The following is an 18,243-nucleotide window of genomic DNA, read 5'->3' on the forward strand; positions in this document are numbered from 1 at the left end:
CAAACTACTATATATAGAAATAGATAACCAACAGGACCTACTGTTCAGCACAGGGAACTATACTCAATATTTTGTAATAATCTATAAGGGAAAAGAATCTGAAAAAGAACATATAACCGAATCACTGTGCTGTACACATGCAACTAACATGACACTGTAAATCAACTCTATGTTAATAAAATAAAATTTAAAAACATAAAATAAAAAATAAAACTTGCTTTCTAACTATGATTCAAAATCCAGATGCAAGTAAATAAAAGATTGATAGTTTTTACTATAAACAAATTTAAAATTGTGCATGCTAAAAAATATTATAAGTAAAGTTAAAAGATAAATGACAAACTAGGAAAAAATATTTGCAATGTATATCACAAAGACCTAATAATCCTAGTATATAAAGAACTTTTAAAAATTGAAGGATAAAGGGACAAAAATCTGATAGAAAAATGGAAAAAAGATAAATGCAGACAATTTACAAAAAATAAAAAGATAAGAAAGGCTCTTAAATGAAAACTATTTAAACTCACTTATAATTATATAACTATAATTTAAAACAACCCTGAGGTAGCATATCTCTACTATCAGACCAGCAAAAGTTAAAACACATGATAACATATTCTATTACTGAGGTGGTGGGGAAAATGGTCTTCTGTTATACATTGCTGGTGCAAGTGCAAACTTTTATGACCATATCTAACAAAATTACACTTAACTTTCAACCCAGAAATTCTAAATCTAGGAATTTATCCTAAAGATACACTTACAACAGTATGAAAATGCATTTGCATAGGTTATTCACTGCAATATTGTTTTCAATTGCAAAATATTAGAAACAATCTAAGGCCCATATAAGAAAGTGGTAGAATTAACTATGGCATATCCACACTGTAGATTATCATGCAGCTATAAAAAGAACGAGGAAGCTCTCTATGAACTGATACGGAATGACTTCTAGGATATATTATTTAGTGAGAAAAGCAAAGTGTGAAAATATATATGTAAGGAAGAAGATATAAGAAGATATGCATGTATCTGTTCATTGTGCAAAAAGACATACAGGAAGATTAAACTAGAAAGTATGATATTGGTTACTTACAGGGGATAGGTGGGAACAGGGTGGTAAGAATGGTAAAATGAGAACAGCGAAAAAGGAATGAGGGAGGATGGTATACCTTTTCTATAGTTCCAACTCTTGGAAATATGGAAATAATCTCACATACTTACACATAAATAATCAAAATGAAAAAACATGAGAGGAACTCAAAATGTAATATAAAATGAAGGGAATGGAAATGAAAATAACTAACCTAATAAATGTGGAAGACTATATTGTGATGATAAACTGTAAGGTTAAAGATTAAAAAAACTATACACAATTATTATGCTCTAGTTAATATTTTTTCCCACAGTGGTGTGGGTTAGCAATTCTAAAACTACTTTATGTGTATACAAGGATTGAGCAGATAAGTAAATAAATTTGTGGAGAATGAGAACCAGTTTTCTCACTGTCAGAAAAAGAAGTAAGAAAAGGGAAAGGCATGAATGAATTCTGTGGTATTTGTTTGGACTTGGAACTATTAGAATAAACTCATGGTTTTAAATGATTTATACAGAGAGATTTATATAGAAATATAGATGTGTACATGAGCATACAGATACGTATTTCCTAGATCTGTCTAATGATAGGGTGTAGAAGCAAGACACCTCAGTAACACTAAGCATACTTAGCATCCAGATGTTGGTTTCTAAACCCCATTCTCCAACAAAAGTAACTAGAACTCCTTGGAGAAATGGTTGATTCTAGGGATGAGTCAGGGAAAATACAAGATGAGGCTTGAATATCTTGTGCTGCTAAAAAGTAATGAAGTGCTAAAAAAGGTGAGAATGGCATGTTGAATAGATAAAGGCATCAACTTGAAGAAGCTCCCAATGGCCAAATTTAGAACAACTGGAGTAATTAAAAAAAATAGTATGGCTAATAATCTGTAGATTAAAATAAATATCTATGTCTCATACTGATACAAATAAGAAAACAGAGAAGAGATATAGTTTTCTTATAGGAAAATTCCAATAATAAATATAGACGAAATTATAGAAATAGAAAATTACCTTCACATAATAATTGCTGCAGGTAAGATTTCTCAATTAATGCTAAAATTAATGGGCAAAAGTATGATAGGAAATAGAATATTTGCAAAGCCTCAAAATATCTGCCTACAGGATACTTACAGATTACAAAGAGGAAAGTAATAACTTCACTTGGAGAAATCTGGCAGACATCACCTTTACTAGGTGATCAAATTTTACATCACCATCATAAGACATGTCAACATCATGTACCACTTGATATGATGCGCTGGAAAGGGCAAACATCACTTCTGTGTTATCCTTGCCAAAAATGCATAAGTTCAATTTGATTAACAGAAAGCATATATTAATTACAAATTGAAGGATATTCCAGAAACAAAACAAAACAAACTGACTCATATCTTCAAATGTGTCAAAGACACAGAAAGACTGTGGAACTGCTATAGATTGAAGAATCTGAGGAGACATGACAACAAATGCAGCAACAATTGAGAATCAGGTTCTGGACCAGAAAGAGGACATCAGCAGGACAGCTGACAAAATTGAAATAAGGTCTATAAATTAGTTATTCCCTAATAATTGCATTATTATCATGTAACATTAACATTAATAGAAGCTGGATGAAAGTATATTACAATTCTCATACTATTTTAAAAACTGTTTTGTAACGCTAAAATTAGTTCATAATAAAACGTGTAAAAAATGTAGTGTTTCCAACTTGAGTTTAAATAAGGGATAACTCTCAATAGGAGTTGTAGTAGATTCAAGTTGTAACGGTGGTTCCAACACATAGCCTGTAAGGCCTCCCTAAACCATGAGGCTTTTCCGAGGATATTAACAGAATCCTTAGCTTAAACAGTGAATTATAGGATTCTGCACGAGCTTTGATCCAATGCTAATCCCCTTGAATCCGTAGAAAGTGAACAGTTAGCTCCATTTTACTTCATTTCAGCAAATGATACATGCTGTGAGGATCACAAAATGTGTTATGAAATATTCAAATTAGTTTACAATGAAATTCCCTTAAAGTTTCAACTTTCAAAACTTTAAATACCTGAGAACAAATTTACATTTGTGAATGAGTTTTAAACCACACTCTAGCCATTCTAAACTATACCAGATAATCACAGAAATGGCTCAAACAATTCAAATCAGATGAAAATTATACTCTTAAGTAGAGAAAAGCAGATTCCAAAACACTGCGTGCAATATGATCCTATTTTTGTTAAAAGTGAAAATATATGCTTAGGAAAGAGCCTAAAGTTTTATATGATAAAATGTAAACAGGGATTAACTCTGGGTAGTTAGAAGTGGGTGTTTTCCTTTGCTTTTAGAAATTTCTAATTTTTCTACAATAATTATATTACCTTATAATCGTAAAACAATGACGATTATAAATGTTTTGAAAAAAGAAAGCAGTGTAACAATTTTTCAGGTCTCTGAATAGTGAGTGGAACTAACCACTGCAAACAAACAGATGTAGCTAAATATAAAATATATATATTCCAAACACTCATTTTATGTTAGGATGAGGCTACATCTTTGCCTTGAGGCTACAAATAGGAGGTGATAAGTGAGTTTTTCTCCTATGTCACTTCAGTTAAAAATGCCAAAAATTACTCAGAGGGCAAGTTGAAACATCTGCAATTACCCAGCTGACAGTGTCACAGGAAACACTAACCAATATTGCCCCTGAACTCTGTGAGCAAACAACACAACTTTAATTTGTAGAACTATTTTTAGATAATTAAAACATTTTCCTTAAAATAAAAATTAAATTTCTTTGATTCCCTGGTGACTTTAAAGTTCGTTCTTGTTGGTTTATTCATTCTTATACTAAATAGTTTGTATAGCTAATTCAAAAGCAATCACTTCCTCCATTTGACTCTCATTTGAGAGGATTGTTTCAGAATGTTTTTCTACATGCTACTGGCCTAGTGGAGGACCTTTCATCTTTCAAATGCTATGATGATGTAGAATTATTAGTGGCACCAAGTGACACAGTGACAGCATATCTTTGCTTCTGATTTACAGTAATAAATGAGTTAAGAAGTGATTGTGTGGCTAAGTGTAACAATGAATTTTAGTCTTACCAACACCCTCACCTGTGATACATTTTATTGGACTGCATTTAAATCTATTGAAGCCATTCTACTACCATTTTCTTTATAACAACCTTGATCTGACACTCTCACTCCTACCAGGATTTCCAACAAGATATACTGAGAATTTGTTTACTCACATAAACTCTAAAAAAAATTAAGCAACATGTATTGTAAAAATATAGTAGGGCTCACTAAATACATTTTAAATCAAACGACCTTTTTTATAGCCTAAAAACAAAGAATATACATAATTCAAGGTGGTACATTAGATATGAACTGATATATTGAGCCTAAATATTTGAAAGTACAACCCTAGAAAATAAAAAGAGATCATGTTTTCACAGAGTTACTACAGTGTCTACCTCAGTTTAATGTAAGATACATAAGTTAACCTTGCTTGCAGAGCAAAGAAGGAACTTGGAAGAAAATGATGTTAAGGAAAGTGCTTTTCTAAGTCACCACCTATTCCCATGAAGTATCTGCTGGTGAAGAATAGGGTAAGAGTTTTAACCAGTCTTTGATTAGAGGAAAAGTTGTCATAAGCTCTTCAACCCTAAATGTATTTGGTTATAATGTTAATCTTAAAATCCATAGGCAATTTTGCTAAGGGAAAGTCATACTAATAACATCAGCCTGTGGCTTGAGAATTTCTTCCTGTTGTTTTTAATTTTATGATAGTATTTCATTTATTGTTAATTAGTCTCTTAAAATATAAATTTTACCTTTCCTGAATATTGTATTACCTATTTAACTACTGAACATTTTTACAAGGATGATTTTAAGTCAGTTTCCTGTACTTCTTGCTCTTCGTAAATGTTAAAACATTAATACTTAATAAGCAAATCTTTGTAGTTGAAACATACCTGGATTGATCAACATTTTGTGCTTTCCATGTAGCATTCTGGTTTTTGATTTACAGAGGTTTGTAAGTTGTGCTTCATCATTCTCATAAGGATATACTTTTTATGTGTAAGCAGTGTCTGATCCTTTCACATATTTCTAGTTGTGGTTAATTTATTATATTCTCCAAAATATAACTCAGACTTTTAAAGAAGGGCTGTAAGTTATGATAGCTCAGATGGCATTTCCCACTGCTGTGACAAAATACATTGAAAAATGATGTCGTTTAAAGTAATGTTGAGTGGAAAAAAAGCAAGTCCCAGAAATATCATTTTTAGAATGCTCAAAATAAACAAAACTAAGGAATATATTGTGTTAGAAATTCATTTGTGATAAAATAGTAGAACAAAAAGCAAGAGCAAGATTCAAGATAGCTGTAACCCTTAAGGGGTAAGCATGAGGACAGAGTAGGGGAGTAGCACACAGGGTACTGTAGTTGCAAGTTACTGGGATACACACACACATACACACACATGCTTCATCGTGAATATTATTGAACTTTTAAGTGCAAGAAAGCCAGGAGATTTAGATTATTTAGGAAAAAGTTGTTGCTGATATTGTAGGGATTCCCCTCTTAGCTGGGGTATCACATTGTTCTAAAAATCCTGAGCAGTATGTCCTGTCAGTAATACACTTTTCACTGTATTTTTCAATTTACAGCAAATATTTAGTGATTTTTTGAGATACCTGATCACTGAACACTATGAATAATTATTATTAATCATATATTTTGTACATTTTGTTTTATTATCCTACTTTTAAAACTGGTGATATCAAAGTAAAACTAGTAGTTTTAATTAATCAAGGGGAATAAAGGAAATCTCAGATTATTCTGTTCATATTCTTAATTGGTGTTACATGGCCATACTTTTGATCAATGACTGCATTATTACTAACAGATATTTGAAGAACTATATTTTTGATTCCAGAGAATAGGGGCAAGTGGATTTTGATTTACATTAAGCCATGTAGAAAAGGTATCTTTTCCTAGTAAATCAATCGTGTGAAAGCAAAGGCAATTTTAATTATCAGATATGAGCGTCTGGAGGAACGAACAACCTTATAGCACTATCACACTACAATTTCAATAAAATAAGGAGTACCCTTCATCATTCTAGGTGGGCTGAAATCTTGCAAAGAATTGGATCAACTTAAGGTACAAATTCTTTCCTTATAAAACATTATTTAACCATTCTTCAATCCTTAAAATGATGGAACATTTAGCAGGGTCTTTGCAAAGGTTCACTTGGGTGTATTCTGGAGTAGATTTTTTACTTGCTGAGTATGAGGGACTAGTTTCAGCAAGACTAATAGGCAAGCTATCTACATAGTAGAGTTGCAAAAGGACTACCTCTTCACCACTAGTTACATAAACATTTGCCCCAAAACTTCTTTCAGACACCTGTATAAACTTTTCAGGTGAAGAAAAAATAAAACCTACAAGTTAACTAATTTGAAATAAGTTTTGAGAGTCTAGTCTGAATTTACACAGATTACTTGAGGTTAAAATAGAGGCTCTTCTCAAAGAGCCTATTTAGCACTGCCAATCCCAAAATATATAGAATCTGAATGAAAGTGTAGAACTAATTTAAAAAATTTAAAAATACACTTTGAAAAAAAGTTTAGTATTATGAAAATTAATTGAGGTAAGTGAACATAACCTTGGACTTGATTGAATAAAATAAGCAACTGATAATTTTTTTTTGCACGCTGTCATATTTGGTCTCACTTTTAATTTAACTGGAATAACAACCTTTACTGTACCTGACGAGGTGTTCTTTCTGATTTACTCCTACACCATTCCCAGTCTGAAAGGTCTGGTTTCTGACTCTCCTCATGAGAAAGTCTTCTTTCTGGCCCTTCCAAAAAGGTGGTTTCGTCATATTTAATATCACCTTCTGTTTTTTCAGAGAGCAGTGGATCAACACCTTTTTCACTGTGGGAATCTTGTTTAGCCTCTATAATATCCGTGTTCATGCATTTGTTGATGCCTTTTAGTGTGGAACTGTCCAGAGAGGGTGAGGTGCTGATTTCCACTTTTATGGCATTGAATATATTATGAGTGTCTCTCTGAGAGTCTTTTGTAGTTTTGCACTCATAGTTCATGAGGTTGTGATAGGATGTAGAATTTTCATCATCATCATAGTAATCTTCACGTGCTATTTTATAAATTCCATAACTTTGTTGAAATGATAGATTGAATTCAAAGCATCTCCTCTTGGCTATGTAAAAACAAAAACAAAATTCCATGATTAGGAAGGTAGATATAAACAGCAGTTGGATATACAAAATGAATAAAAATAGGAAAGTGAATCCAACCTGATTAGTATGAATTTTAAAACTATCTTCATTTACTTCTTGTCAATTATGTAAAGCAATTGTGACGCACAAATTCAAGCCATCTTATCACTCTGGGCCTAATTGTTCTCATTTACACAATGAAGGGCTTGAAATACGTACAACCCCAGAACACTGAAGTCTTTAAAGAAACTTTATGTAAAAATTTAAACATAAATTAGAAAATCTCACATATATTCAGCTTTATTTTTAGCTCCATAGTCTACCAATTGTCTACATTTCTTTATTTTGGTATAAAATACATTGTTTATAAATTTTATTTTGCTACAAATTAATTATTATAAAGCTCTTAATATTGCTTGAGCTATTCAGCTGACAACAACAGATATAACTGCTTTAAATATTTTGATGTATATCATTCCTGACATTTATGTTTATAAATGCATACATTAAAAATTAGATAATGCTACAATACAGTTTTTAAACTTTCAAAAATAATATGTACAATTCTGAATAAATTTGAAATGAATTGTAAGAAGGAGTATATAGACATATTTCTGTGAACTGAAGCACTTTACAACATGTCTATACCTGATTAATTACAAGATGAGTTTAGCAGGAATGCATAAAACTTTCTATGGTTTAAATCAGGTGAAATATGATGGCATCCTACATATAGCACTACTATTTGGTGAATACTGTATAAAGTCTTAGTAGAATAACATGTGAGAATGTGACAGAAGTGATACAATTGTATGTGAATATCATTAAATACTAGACAATTTTTGTGTATTAAGAATGAAGCTATATCAAGATGGTAGATGAATGCAACGTAATGTTTTGGTTTTCATCTTTCAAACATAGCTCATTTCAAAACATTTTTCTACATGGATAGTTCTCTGTTTTATAGCACACATTTACCTATCCTTTGGTGGAAAAATTCATTAAAAACTATAAAATTTCTATGAGAACAACAGGTAAAATTTGATTCATCTTATAATACATCCTCGTGTCATTCATATGCTGATTCTATTACTGAAATTGTCTCAGCACTGAAGATTTACAAACCAGTTCTGCTGACTGAAAGACAGAATTTATAGGTATCATTCATTATTTGAGCCAAAACATTCATTGTTTTAGCCAGGATACAAACAAAAATTCCTATTCAAAGAAAATGGAAAAGTAAAACCAGATGTTAACATTACACACTGTTTCATTTATAGTACTACTTAAGTTTTTCTAATTATATAGTCCAGTAAAATTAAATTAGAATTTTAAATTTACTTTAATAGTCTGAAAGCTGAAGGAACTAAAAGGATGTTTTAATTATTGATGGGTTTCCTTTTTCTCTAAAAAAAGATATAAAGTGACAAGTGGTCAATTCAAGGATATTAAGCAAATAAAAACTGTCCTAAAATCCCAATTTTATCATGTAATTGGATATCTGTGGCTATATATTTTATTAGCTGCATATTATAACTATGAAATATATAAAGCAAAAATGAGTAAGGTTTTTAAAGAATTGTGCAGAATGTGTCAATGGAGAATCTACTTCCATGTCATGAGGTGCAAGAAGCAGTCTGTGGTAGGCCACGAGAAGGAAGTGTGAAAGTGAAAGATACAATGGGGAACTAGAGCATTCCAGGGCCAGTTATGCACACAGATCATGTCATTTAACAAAACAACAACCCTACATAATAAAAGAGATATTGGTTCTATTTCACATTCGAGAAAACTGAGGCTGATAGAAGAAATCTCCCTAAGATTACTTACCTGGTAAAGAGATTTGAATTTAAAGCTGACTCTAGAATTGGAGTTATTAACCTCTGAGTGAAATTGCTTTAATGTTAATCAGACCCATGAGAGAAATACGTCAATGGAAGCAGAATGTCCCTGATGTGCTATCTTTAAGTTAAGGGAAGTACCTTATTCATGAAATGTGACCAATAGAAACATTTCTTGTTAGTAAATTTTCCTTAACACTAGAGGTAAATTCTGAATAACTAATGAAGGTAATAGGTTATAACAACATAACAGAGTTGATGATATTTGACTAGTAACTTACAAAAGAAACTTAAAGACCGTCAGAATAGAGTCAGGGTCTTTTGAAGTTTACACTACATTTATGAAAATTAAGTATAATATTACATTTGTTTTCAAGAGCAAAACCCTGGATAAGACATGCATTAGCTCTAGTCTTTTGCTTTTAATCACATCTTGGTAATGACAATTTTAGTCATAAGTAATTATATCAGCTTATAAATATACACAATTCTTCAGAGTAATATGTCACCTGATACTTTGACTTTGTCAAAAAACAGAAGCTGAAAATCTGATTTTTATAGAAAACATTTTAACTGTTTAATTTAAAAAGAACACATCATGTCATGTAAACAAAATGGGTTTGAAAGCCACATACAATCCATAGGTCTGCCACCTGAGGCCTCTGTGTTAAAACCACCTTTTTTGAATCACTTTTGTTTTGAGACACTAGGAATACATATTATTGTTGAAAACAGGAGAGAACTATTATTTCTGGAAATTATTTTCCACTAACTGACATTCATTTTCTGGCTGCATGTCTCTCAGTTTCCATACAGCTAAGCTGAGATGTAGAATTATGTTTAAGTCACCAAAATGAACGTATGGTAAATGTGAGTTAGGAAAAAATATTTTCCTTTTCTTGCTCCTGGAGTTCCTAGCAAAAGAATGTAAAAGGCAGATATTAATTTGCTAAGGAGAAAAAGCTTAACTGTGAAACTGGAGCCATCAAAGTACTATAACTGATCAAGCACCTGCCCACCTGAGAATGAGCCATCTTTGGAGTTTCAAAATTTTTGTTTTTGTGTCATCCTAGCATTAGAAAAATTTATGGTGGATCCTCAGACAGTGAAAATACACCATTCTTATTCTTATAATTTCCCTGTGGTAGAGCCCAGGATTAAAAGAGAATGGAGCCCTTTTAAACTAACGTTTCTTGCAATGTTTTATTTTCGAAGCCATGCCTCTCTAAGCTCACATGTCAACACCTTCCCTGAAATTTTAAAATAAATACAAATAAGGGCAATGGTACTCTTAGAGGAAAAATATTATTTTGGTTTTGAAAGGCATGGTTCTAATTTCAAATATGAGATATTAGCATGATCATTGATTCTGCTAGCCTGCTGTAGGTTCTTCTATCTTGTGCAGTACAAGATAGAGTGTTTCCTAGACCATTTATAGTGACAAATCTGTTGCACTGGTTTGTTTTCAGCTCTGATAGAGGTGCCCTTTAGTTCTTAAAAATGACTGCTCTAAATTCTTCTTGTCTCTCTCACAATTTTAAATACTATAAGATAGGGTTGTTCATTAACTTAGTGACAAATAGTAATGTTTGATAGAATGGTACAACTTTCAGGCTTGTAAGTGATTTTTATATGTTTTATGTTCTTCTATGTGGCTCAAAAAGATTTATTATTAATTTTCTGTGTCACTGTTGCTCTGGATATTAATCTCCAGAAGCGCCTACTTATTACAAGTTCCATGGTTATTTTAAGGGCGTAGATGTATTTGGCATCTATTAACAATAAAACTTTATGGCATTCTTAACACTAAAAAAAATCTTCTGCTCATTTGAAAATTATGTAGACATTAAAGGTCATGAAAACATGGAAAATGACCAGTTCATGACTATTTACTGTTTATATAATAAACTTGTTGAAGAACTGAGTGCAGAATATTCTCTAATAGTCTCCAGTTTTTAAAGCCCTAAAATTGTCTGAGATGGACTGTTGTTTTTTTTTCTTCACTTTCGTCTCTGTTAAAGAATAATATAGTTGCTTATTCTGAGCAAAGGACAATTAATGGAACAGTTAATTCAGTATACACTAATGCACTCTTGGATTTATTAAGTGGTAGAATATCCTATCTTTTGTCTGGAATGTCAAAAAATATCCTTTTCCTTCCTGGGAGAGTCAAAATATATAGGTCATTCCTCAACTTTTCGTGTCTCAGTATAAGAGCAGTTATACTCGTGAGCTTTATAATTGACCCCACTTCTGTTCTAGATGTATTCTTTAGAACGTTTTTTTTTTTTTTTTTAAGTAACTAGCATGAATAGATTCACACATGAGCATACATTGACAAGCTCTGCCACCTTTGTTCTTTCTAGAAATTATAGGTGTTTGCAGGGTTGTTGTTTTGTGTATATATGCATATGTTTTCTAAAAGCAGTGGCAAACACCTAAAATTTGTTTTGGAACTGTTTTTAGTCACTCCTATTGCTTACTCTGAAAACTTTCCAAAATCCTGGAAGAATACAAGCAGCAAACTAATGAAAATGCTTTTCTTTACTGTTCCACTCAATAATAATGAACTTCAATATTTTTTAACTTCTAAAGTTTTTAAGTTTCAGAGATGTAGGCTTCTCATGTAGACTTGGGAGAGTGATTTATTTTCTACTGTAGGCTAAGAGCTATGGTGGATATAACATCTAAAGACCTTTGCTGACTTTATGCTGCATTGAATGAATTCTATCTCTTTTTTTCTTACCTAAAATAATTATTCAATGTACAAGCAGTTCACACAATTGTTTTAAACCTGCCTCATTTAAAACTTACTCCAATACTGTGCTAATAATTGCATCTCATTATAATTTCTTCCCTTTATTTACCATTTCATTTGTCTTCGGACTCTTCATCCCCTACTAAGGCAACTTTCTCAGTAGATTACTTTTCTGTATTTGACTGCATGCATATTGTTCCCAGCCTCTGCACTGTCCAGGACTTACGTTTTTTCCCATTGGATGTCACTGCATATGTGTTCTGCTTGCAGTTGATGATGCAGCCACAGGGCAAGTGTGTCCAGTGTTTGGACAAGACAAATACTGGAGTTACAGTGGTGGCCAGGAGGGTTAGCAGAAAGCTGAGCATCTCAAAGGGAAGGCTCTGAAACCCCACGACGTGCTGGACCACCATGTGGATCTGCAAAAGCAGAGAGCTTCAGACCTAACCCAGGATAACATTTTCCACTTTGCCAAGCCTTTCACCCAAGCATGCTGCCCCCGCTCCCTTCTCCAGGCCCCTTCCCTTTCTGAGAGCCAGAAGGTCTGCTCCTGGGCTGGCATCCTTGGTTTTGGTGGTGGACTACCTGGATCCCTTGGGAGGAGGCGCGCTGCTCCAGGCTGCACGGGCTTAGAGGGTTTCCACTATTGAGTGCCTGGTCTGTGCTGGCTGCCAGCTCAAATTTCCACCAGGGAAGCACAGTCACAATATGGAAAACACTATCCCAGAAAACAGGCAAGCATCTGTGAAACCTGTACGGTACTCCAGATGTCCTTCGTCACATCCCTGGCCCCTCATCTCTGCCGGGCTATGCTTGTCACACTAGAGCACCACCGGGCACCTCTGGGCTGGGCTCTCTCCTGCAGGCTTGAACAAAAGCCTGTTTTGTCTACTTTCTGCTCTCTCTACTTCTGATCACGCCTCTCGTCTCTGGTCTCTCCCTGCTGGGGATGGGCGGAGTCCTTACTAAGGAGGAATGGAACAGAGAGGAGAGCGTGACAGTAGATTGGGGGGGAAAAAAACCTCTTTACTACCTCCCTCCTTTTCTGAATACTCCCAGATATCGCTATGGAGAGAAAACACCCTTGACCACGACAGATCTGGGAAAACTAAGTCTCCTGCGCCTACAAGCGCTCCCCGCCCTCCTCCCCAATTTTGAGGAGAAGCAAGGGCTTAGTAGCAAGGGCTTCGCGGCTGCAAGTCCTACCCGTGAACTGCCTTCCTCCAAGCGCTTCTCTAAAACCAAGCGAGATACATTTGTAAGCGGACTCAATGCACGTCTCTGGGTGACCCTCCAAACAAGCGACGCTGATCTCAACACGCACTCATGCTATCTGGCACACACACCCGCGCACTGTGAGCAACCGCACTTTTACCATCATGGGCAGCCAAAGGGTGACTTTTGTCAGCGCTAAGATCAAAGAAAAGCGCTTCTGCGCTACGCTCACGGTGAAGCTCCTGGTGCCACAGAGAGTCCCCCGGTCCTCTCGCCTGCAGGTTCCAGCCACAGCGGCAGCACCGCGACCCGGCCCCTGCCCCAGCCCTGCCCTCGCAGGCGGACCCGGTCCAAACACGGTGTCCGAACTCGGGGAGCATCCTCCAGAGCACCGCAGCGCCGGGCCCGGAGCATCATCTGGGGACAGGGAAAGCACTCTCCCCCCAGTTGAAGGGGTCCCTGGAGTGGAAGCTCCGCGGGAAATTTCCTGGTAGTTGGCGTGGAGTCTCTGCGGCTCCTCCGAACACAGCAACTGGTGAGTGAGCGGGACCGAGAGGCCGGCGAGGAGTCCGAAGCCTGAAGTGTACACAGCGAAAAGGAGCAGCACGTAGGAGCTGGAGCAGTCGGCCAGGCAGCCCCAAGGCGTGCGCACGAAGGCGCCCCAGCCACACAGAGGGAGTGCGGAGAGCAGCAGACTGGCTGCCCACACCGTCAGCGCCACGCCGAGTACCTGGCCGGATCTTCTGGAGGCTGCCTGGCTCCTCGCAGCCCTGTGCATCGTGTAAAAGTTGTAGGAGACTAAGAGAGTCGCCTTCAAGTTGCTCGAAAGGCCCTGGCATAAATATAGTAAGGCAGAGGTGGTGCACAGAGACTGGAAGTAGTCAGACACCTCGTTTGGCCACTGCAAAAACATGAAGATTGTCACCGACAAGACACTCATGAGATCATCCCCAGACCAAGAAGCCACAAGCATGGACACAACAGTTCTGTTCCGCATTTTCAGCAGGGAAACTAGTGAATAAATGCTGCCTGCCAGGGCTGCGAGAGTCATTAAACATGTCAGGCAAAAAAGATAGATATTCACGGTTCCTGGTGGATTTAAAAGATCTGTTGAATTATGATTTTCTTTCCACAGGCTAGAGTCATTTCTTGATAAGTTACTGAGAAATACAGACATTATCCTTGGTCAATATTTAATTTCTTTTTCAATAAGTCTGTAAATATTCTCAAAATTAAGCATGGCTGTTAGCTGCAAATCAGATCTCATTTTCTCCTACCAAGTTTCCCTCAAGATGTTCACCCGTCAGTCCCGGCAGAAAAAGGTCAGACAAGTCTCCTTTAGGTCTGACTCAACCCATATTTTAAAACTGGGTTCCACTTAAACCCGCAATCAGAAACTTTTCAACATTTCAGTTAAAAACAAACAAACCAAAATCTCCCTCCTGAAACCAGCAAGTTTCAGGCAAGAAAGCAAAAGCTCCTCAAGTAGATTGAAAAACAATGATGTCTGGGTCCTTTTGGGTCCTTCTTATGGAGCAAAGCAGCTTTGGCTTGAGGTAATCAAACTCTATTCACTTTTTAAGAGCAGTAAAATGATGCATTTGGTTCCAGAGCTGGATTCAAAGGCAGAGAGATTATCAGGTAGTTTTCATCTTTGCCGGTTCAGAGACAGAGAGACAGAGAGAAAATGAGAGAGAGAGAGAGAGAGTCACTGAGCACAGCTCCCCATCAGAACCGCTGTGTTCTTCAATCAGCCTGTGATCCTCAGAGCTGCAGGAAGGAGGAGTCAGCTCCAAGCAGGAGAGAAGCAGGAACAAAAGGGAGGGGAGTTCAGTGTGTGAGCGAAATGATGTACATCTCCTCAGCCTGCCTTATTCGAAGCAAGAGACAGTGTCTTTGCTAAGCACTCCCCTTTGGTTTTGACATATAAAACTAACCCAAATACTTGCTCAGGCTTCATGTGAATGACAAATAACATCTCTGAGAGGTCCAAGCTACTCTACTAAGGGGCTTCTTTTCTCTTATCTAGATCTCTCTGATCCATAATCTCTTGGAGAAAGAATATTATCAATGTCACTTTTAAGAAAATAGGAGGTACCAGCTTTGTTTTTTAAATATATGTTGTTATTTAAATATAAGAATGTCATTATGGTCCTCACTACACTAAACAAGATTACGTAGAATGTTTGGGTGGAGCCATTCTAACTTTAGGCATGTAACTATTTTATGTCAATGTTATAAAGTAAGCAAGCTGCCATTTGAATAAATAATATTTCTAGCTTTTAAAGTCAGATGATATTATATCGGGTATAAAAAGGTTACCTCACAAAAACATTTTTAACCAGAGTATTTGGGGTATTTTGTACAATTGAATCTCTGAACTTATTTTAAGAATCGTCAGTTTTGTAAGATGAATGGCTGAGCAAGGAAGGAACAGACAGCAATAGTTCTGGTGCAGCACTTCCCAGGATGCTTTCCCAGGGTAGTATTCCTCCTCAGCTCAGCCTCATGACCTGAGGGCTAACTTTCCACACACAGTGATGGAGTCTGAAGGAAAGTAGGGAAAGGGAAAGGAGAAAGTTCATTTGGTAATAATCTAAGTACATAGAAGTGGTAATAGAACTCTGATCATTCCTTTCATTTTAGAGGTAAATGAAACTACATTTTGGATCTGAATCTGTTCAAGTGAAAAGTGATTGTATTAGTCATTGCCAGCCATACCCTTCAGTAAACACAGTGGGCTCTTCACTTATCTTGACATATTGTTTGATTCCCCCTTCATACAGCAAATGGAAACAAAAGCCACCTACGACAGCTAGGCTCTTCCTACTGATAGTAATAGACTTGCAGTGTAGTGTGAATAAGAAGTATGTGGGTTAATTTTCAATATGGTATTTAACCCTGGATTTTTAGTTGGGTTGGACAATATGTATCCATTGTTAAAATGCAATGAGTAGAAGAAATAAATAATAGCTGTCCCAATACCATTTGAGGCCTAGGGACATTCCCTCTGTCATTACCATCATTTCTGGACTCTCTATTAAATATAATTTTGGAAAAGGGTCAGGACACCTAACCACCATGTTGCCATGGTTTCTATGATATAACAGAAGCGGCAAGAGTGATAGTACATTTCCAAAGGTTGTTGGTGGAACTGCAGCCAGTAGGGTACTAGGAGAGAAATCTGAATTTGATTCCAGACTGTGCTATTGCTGGCTGTGTAACCTTGGGCAAAAATTCTTATACTTTCTCTGGGTGTCTGTTTCCACATCTGTAAAAGAAGGGGGCTTGACTGGGTTATTTTTAGGCCCTTTCAAGTCCTAAAATTGGATGATATAATTTTTAAATAGTTCAGGTTAACTTGATCTTAATTTTCTTTTATGCCTACTTCACAATAATCAATATTGAACTGATGCTTGAGTTCTCCATGCTTTCTCTTTCCCTACTATGATGACATTGAGGCCCTTATCAATATGAAGAAGGTACAAGATTCAAGCAGCCTGGAATGTTAGGCCAACCAAAGGATCATGGCTGCCCTGGAGGCTGTGGGAGTAAGAAGTAAAGTGTGTTGTGTAAGTCACTGTGTTTTGGGGGTTGATTGTTATTGGATGGTAACCTAGCTCATCCTGACATGGTTAGGTGTACGGTTGCCTCCACTCAGTTAGTAGTTGTAGAGCCAGTTATAAAAACTGTCACCTGGCTTTGCATTTTTAATCACAACACACACATTTTCTAATTGTCCCCTCTTACCACCTCATGATTGGGAACACTTCCAATGAATGTTGACAATTATAAAGTTTTGTTTCTATTTTTCTTTCTCAGAAGCATGTTTGAAATATCTCATTTTTCAAAGTTTTACCAAGCATTTACCAAGCCTTACATTTTATAATATATATCATATATACATATATTGTGTATATATGTATAATGCATATATATATTCTATATGAGTTTTTTGAAAGTTGTATGCCTTCCCCTTAACCATAATCTCATTTTCTTTGCAATATCCTCTTGAGCTTAAAAAAAAAAAAAAATCACTCTAAATGCCTTTCAAATAACCAGAATAACATTTAGGAGGCTGGGGAGAAAGATTTCTAAGAAGCCTCTCTGTTCCTTAAATTTACTCAGTCCTTGTGAGTGAGCCTTGCTTCTGTTTCACTTATGATAAAACTTTATATCTTCAATTATTTAAAATACTGTCTTCAAATTACTTAATAATGCAAATTTAAATTGAAATTATGATTATGACAGAACAGCTTAGGTGAAGATGTATTTATTGTCCCACTGCTGCTTTGGTTGCTTTAAAACATATAGCATTACAGACTATAAAACAACCTAGAGAGAATTACATGGAAAAAAATTCATTAGCCTTTTAGTTTACGAAGTCCTTGATGTAATTGTACCTTTGCAAAGCACTGCAGGCAACTCATTTTTCTAAAATTCTACATTATATCTGAAAATCTTCAAAAAGTAGGAAACAGCATAAAAATTTCTGGCTAACTATGGTAAAATAGCATCCTTAGCAAAGTGGGGCTTTGCCAATAAAAAAGTAACCACAGAATCAAATGGAAACATTTAGTCTTGTATTATGAAAATTAACAAAAAAAAGGTGCCACAAAGTTGAATATGAAGATATAATGTTTCTTTGTTTCTAAAAATATGGGATGTAACCAAAACATTTTAAAGGCCCAGATTAAGACTCTTACTAACTTATCATCAATGCTCAAGTGAAGGATTTCATAAATTATCCAATATATACACACACACATACATAATATACAAAGTCTAGAATTTATTAATATAAATATATAATACACATAAATTTACAATATATAAATATATATGTAAAATATATGTAAAATCAATATTGTCTAAAATACATGCATTCTCTGCTTTAGCTCATGGTTTAAAAAAAATGTCACTAGCAATTTGGTGTTATAGGAAAGCCCAAATGCTGTGATTTATTTTCTACTTTCAATGTCTCATCAGAAACCTACAATATTTAAAACTGTCCAATAACTCTGAACAAGGACACAATTTTACTTGGCTCCAAGTCAGAGTGACTAACTTCATGAATCTTATATTTAGAAAACTG

The 18,243-nt window shown here is 35.3% G+C and overlaps 1 protein-coding gene across 1 annotated transcript in view; it reads right to left on the reverse strand.

Annotated features, from left to right (window-relative positions):
* GPR149 (G protein-coupled receptor 149) overlaps nt 1-14,325 on the reverse strand; it is a 65,430-nt gene extending 51,105 nt beyond the window's left edge. The window contains exons 1-3 of the mRNA XM_057737633.1: nt 13,309-14,325; nt 12,160-12,352; nt 6,858-7,315 (exon numbers count right to left, since the gene is read on the reverse strand). Coding sequence (XP_057593616.1) covers nt 6,858-7,315; nt 12,160-12,352; nt 13,309-14,325 — 1,668 coding nt within the window. The remainder of the gene's footprint in view (nt 1-6,857; nt 7,316-12,159; nt 12,353-13,308) is intronic.
* Nucleotides 14,326-18,243: the final 3,918 nt, after the last annotated feature.

The sequence above is a fragment of the Hippopotamus amphibius genome, chromosome 6, assembly GCF_030028045.1.
Source record: "Hippopotamus amphibius kiboko isolate mHipAmp2 chromosome 6, mHipAmp2.hap2, whole genome shotgun sequence".
In the NCBI taxonomy this organism is placed as follows: domain Eukaryota; kingdom Metazoa; phylum Chordata; class Mammalia; order Artiodactyla; family Hippopotamidae; genus Hippopotamus; species Hippopotamus amphibius.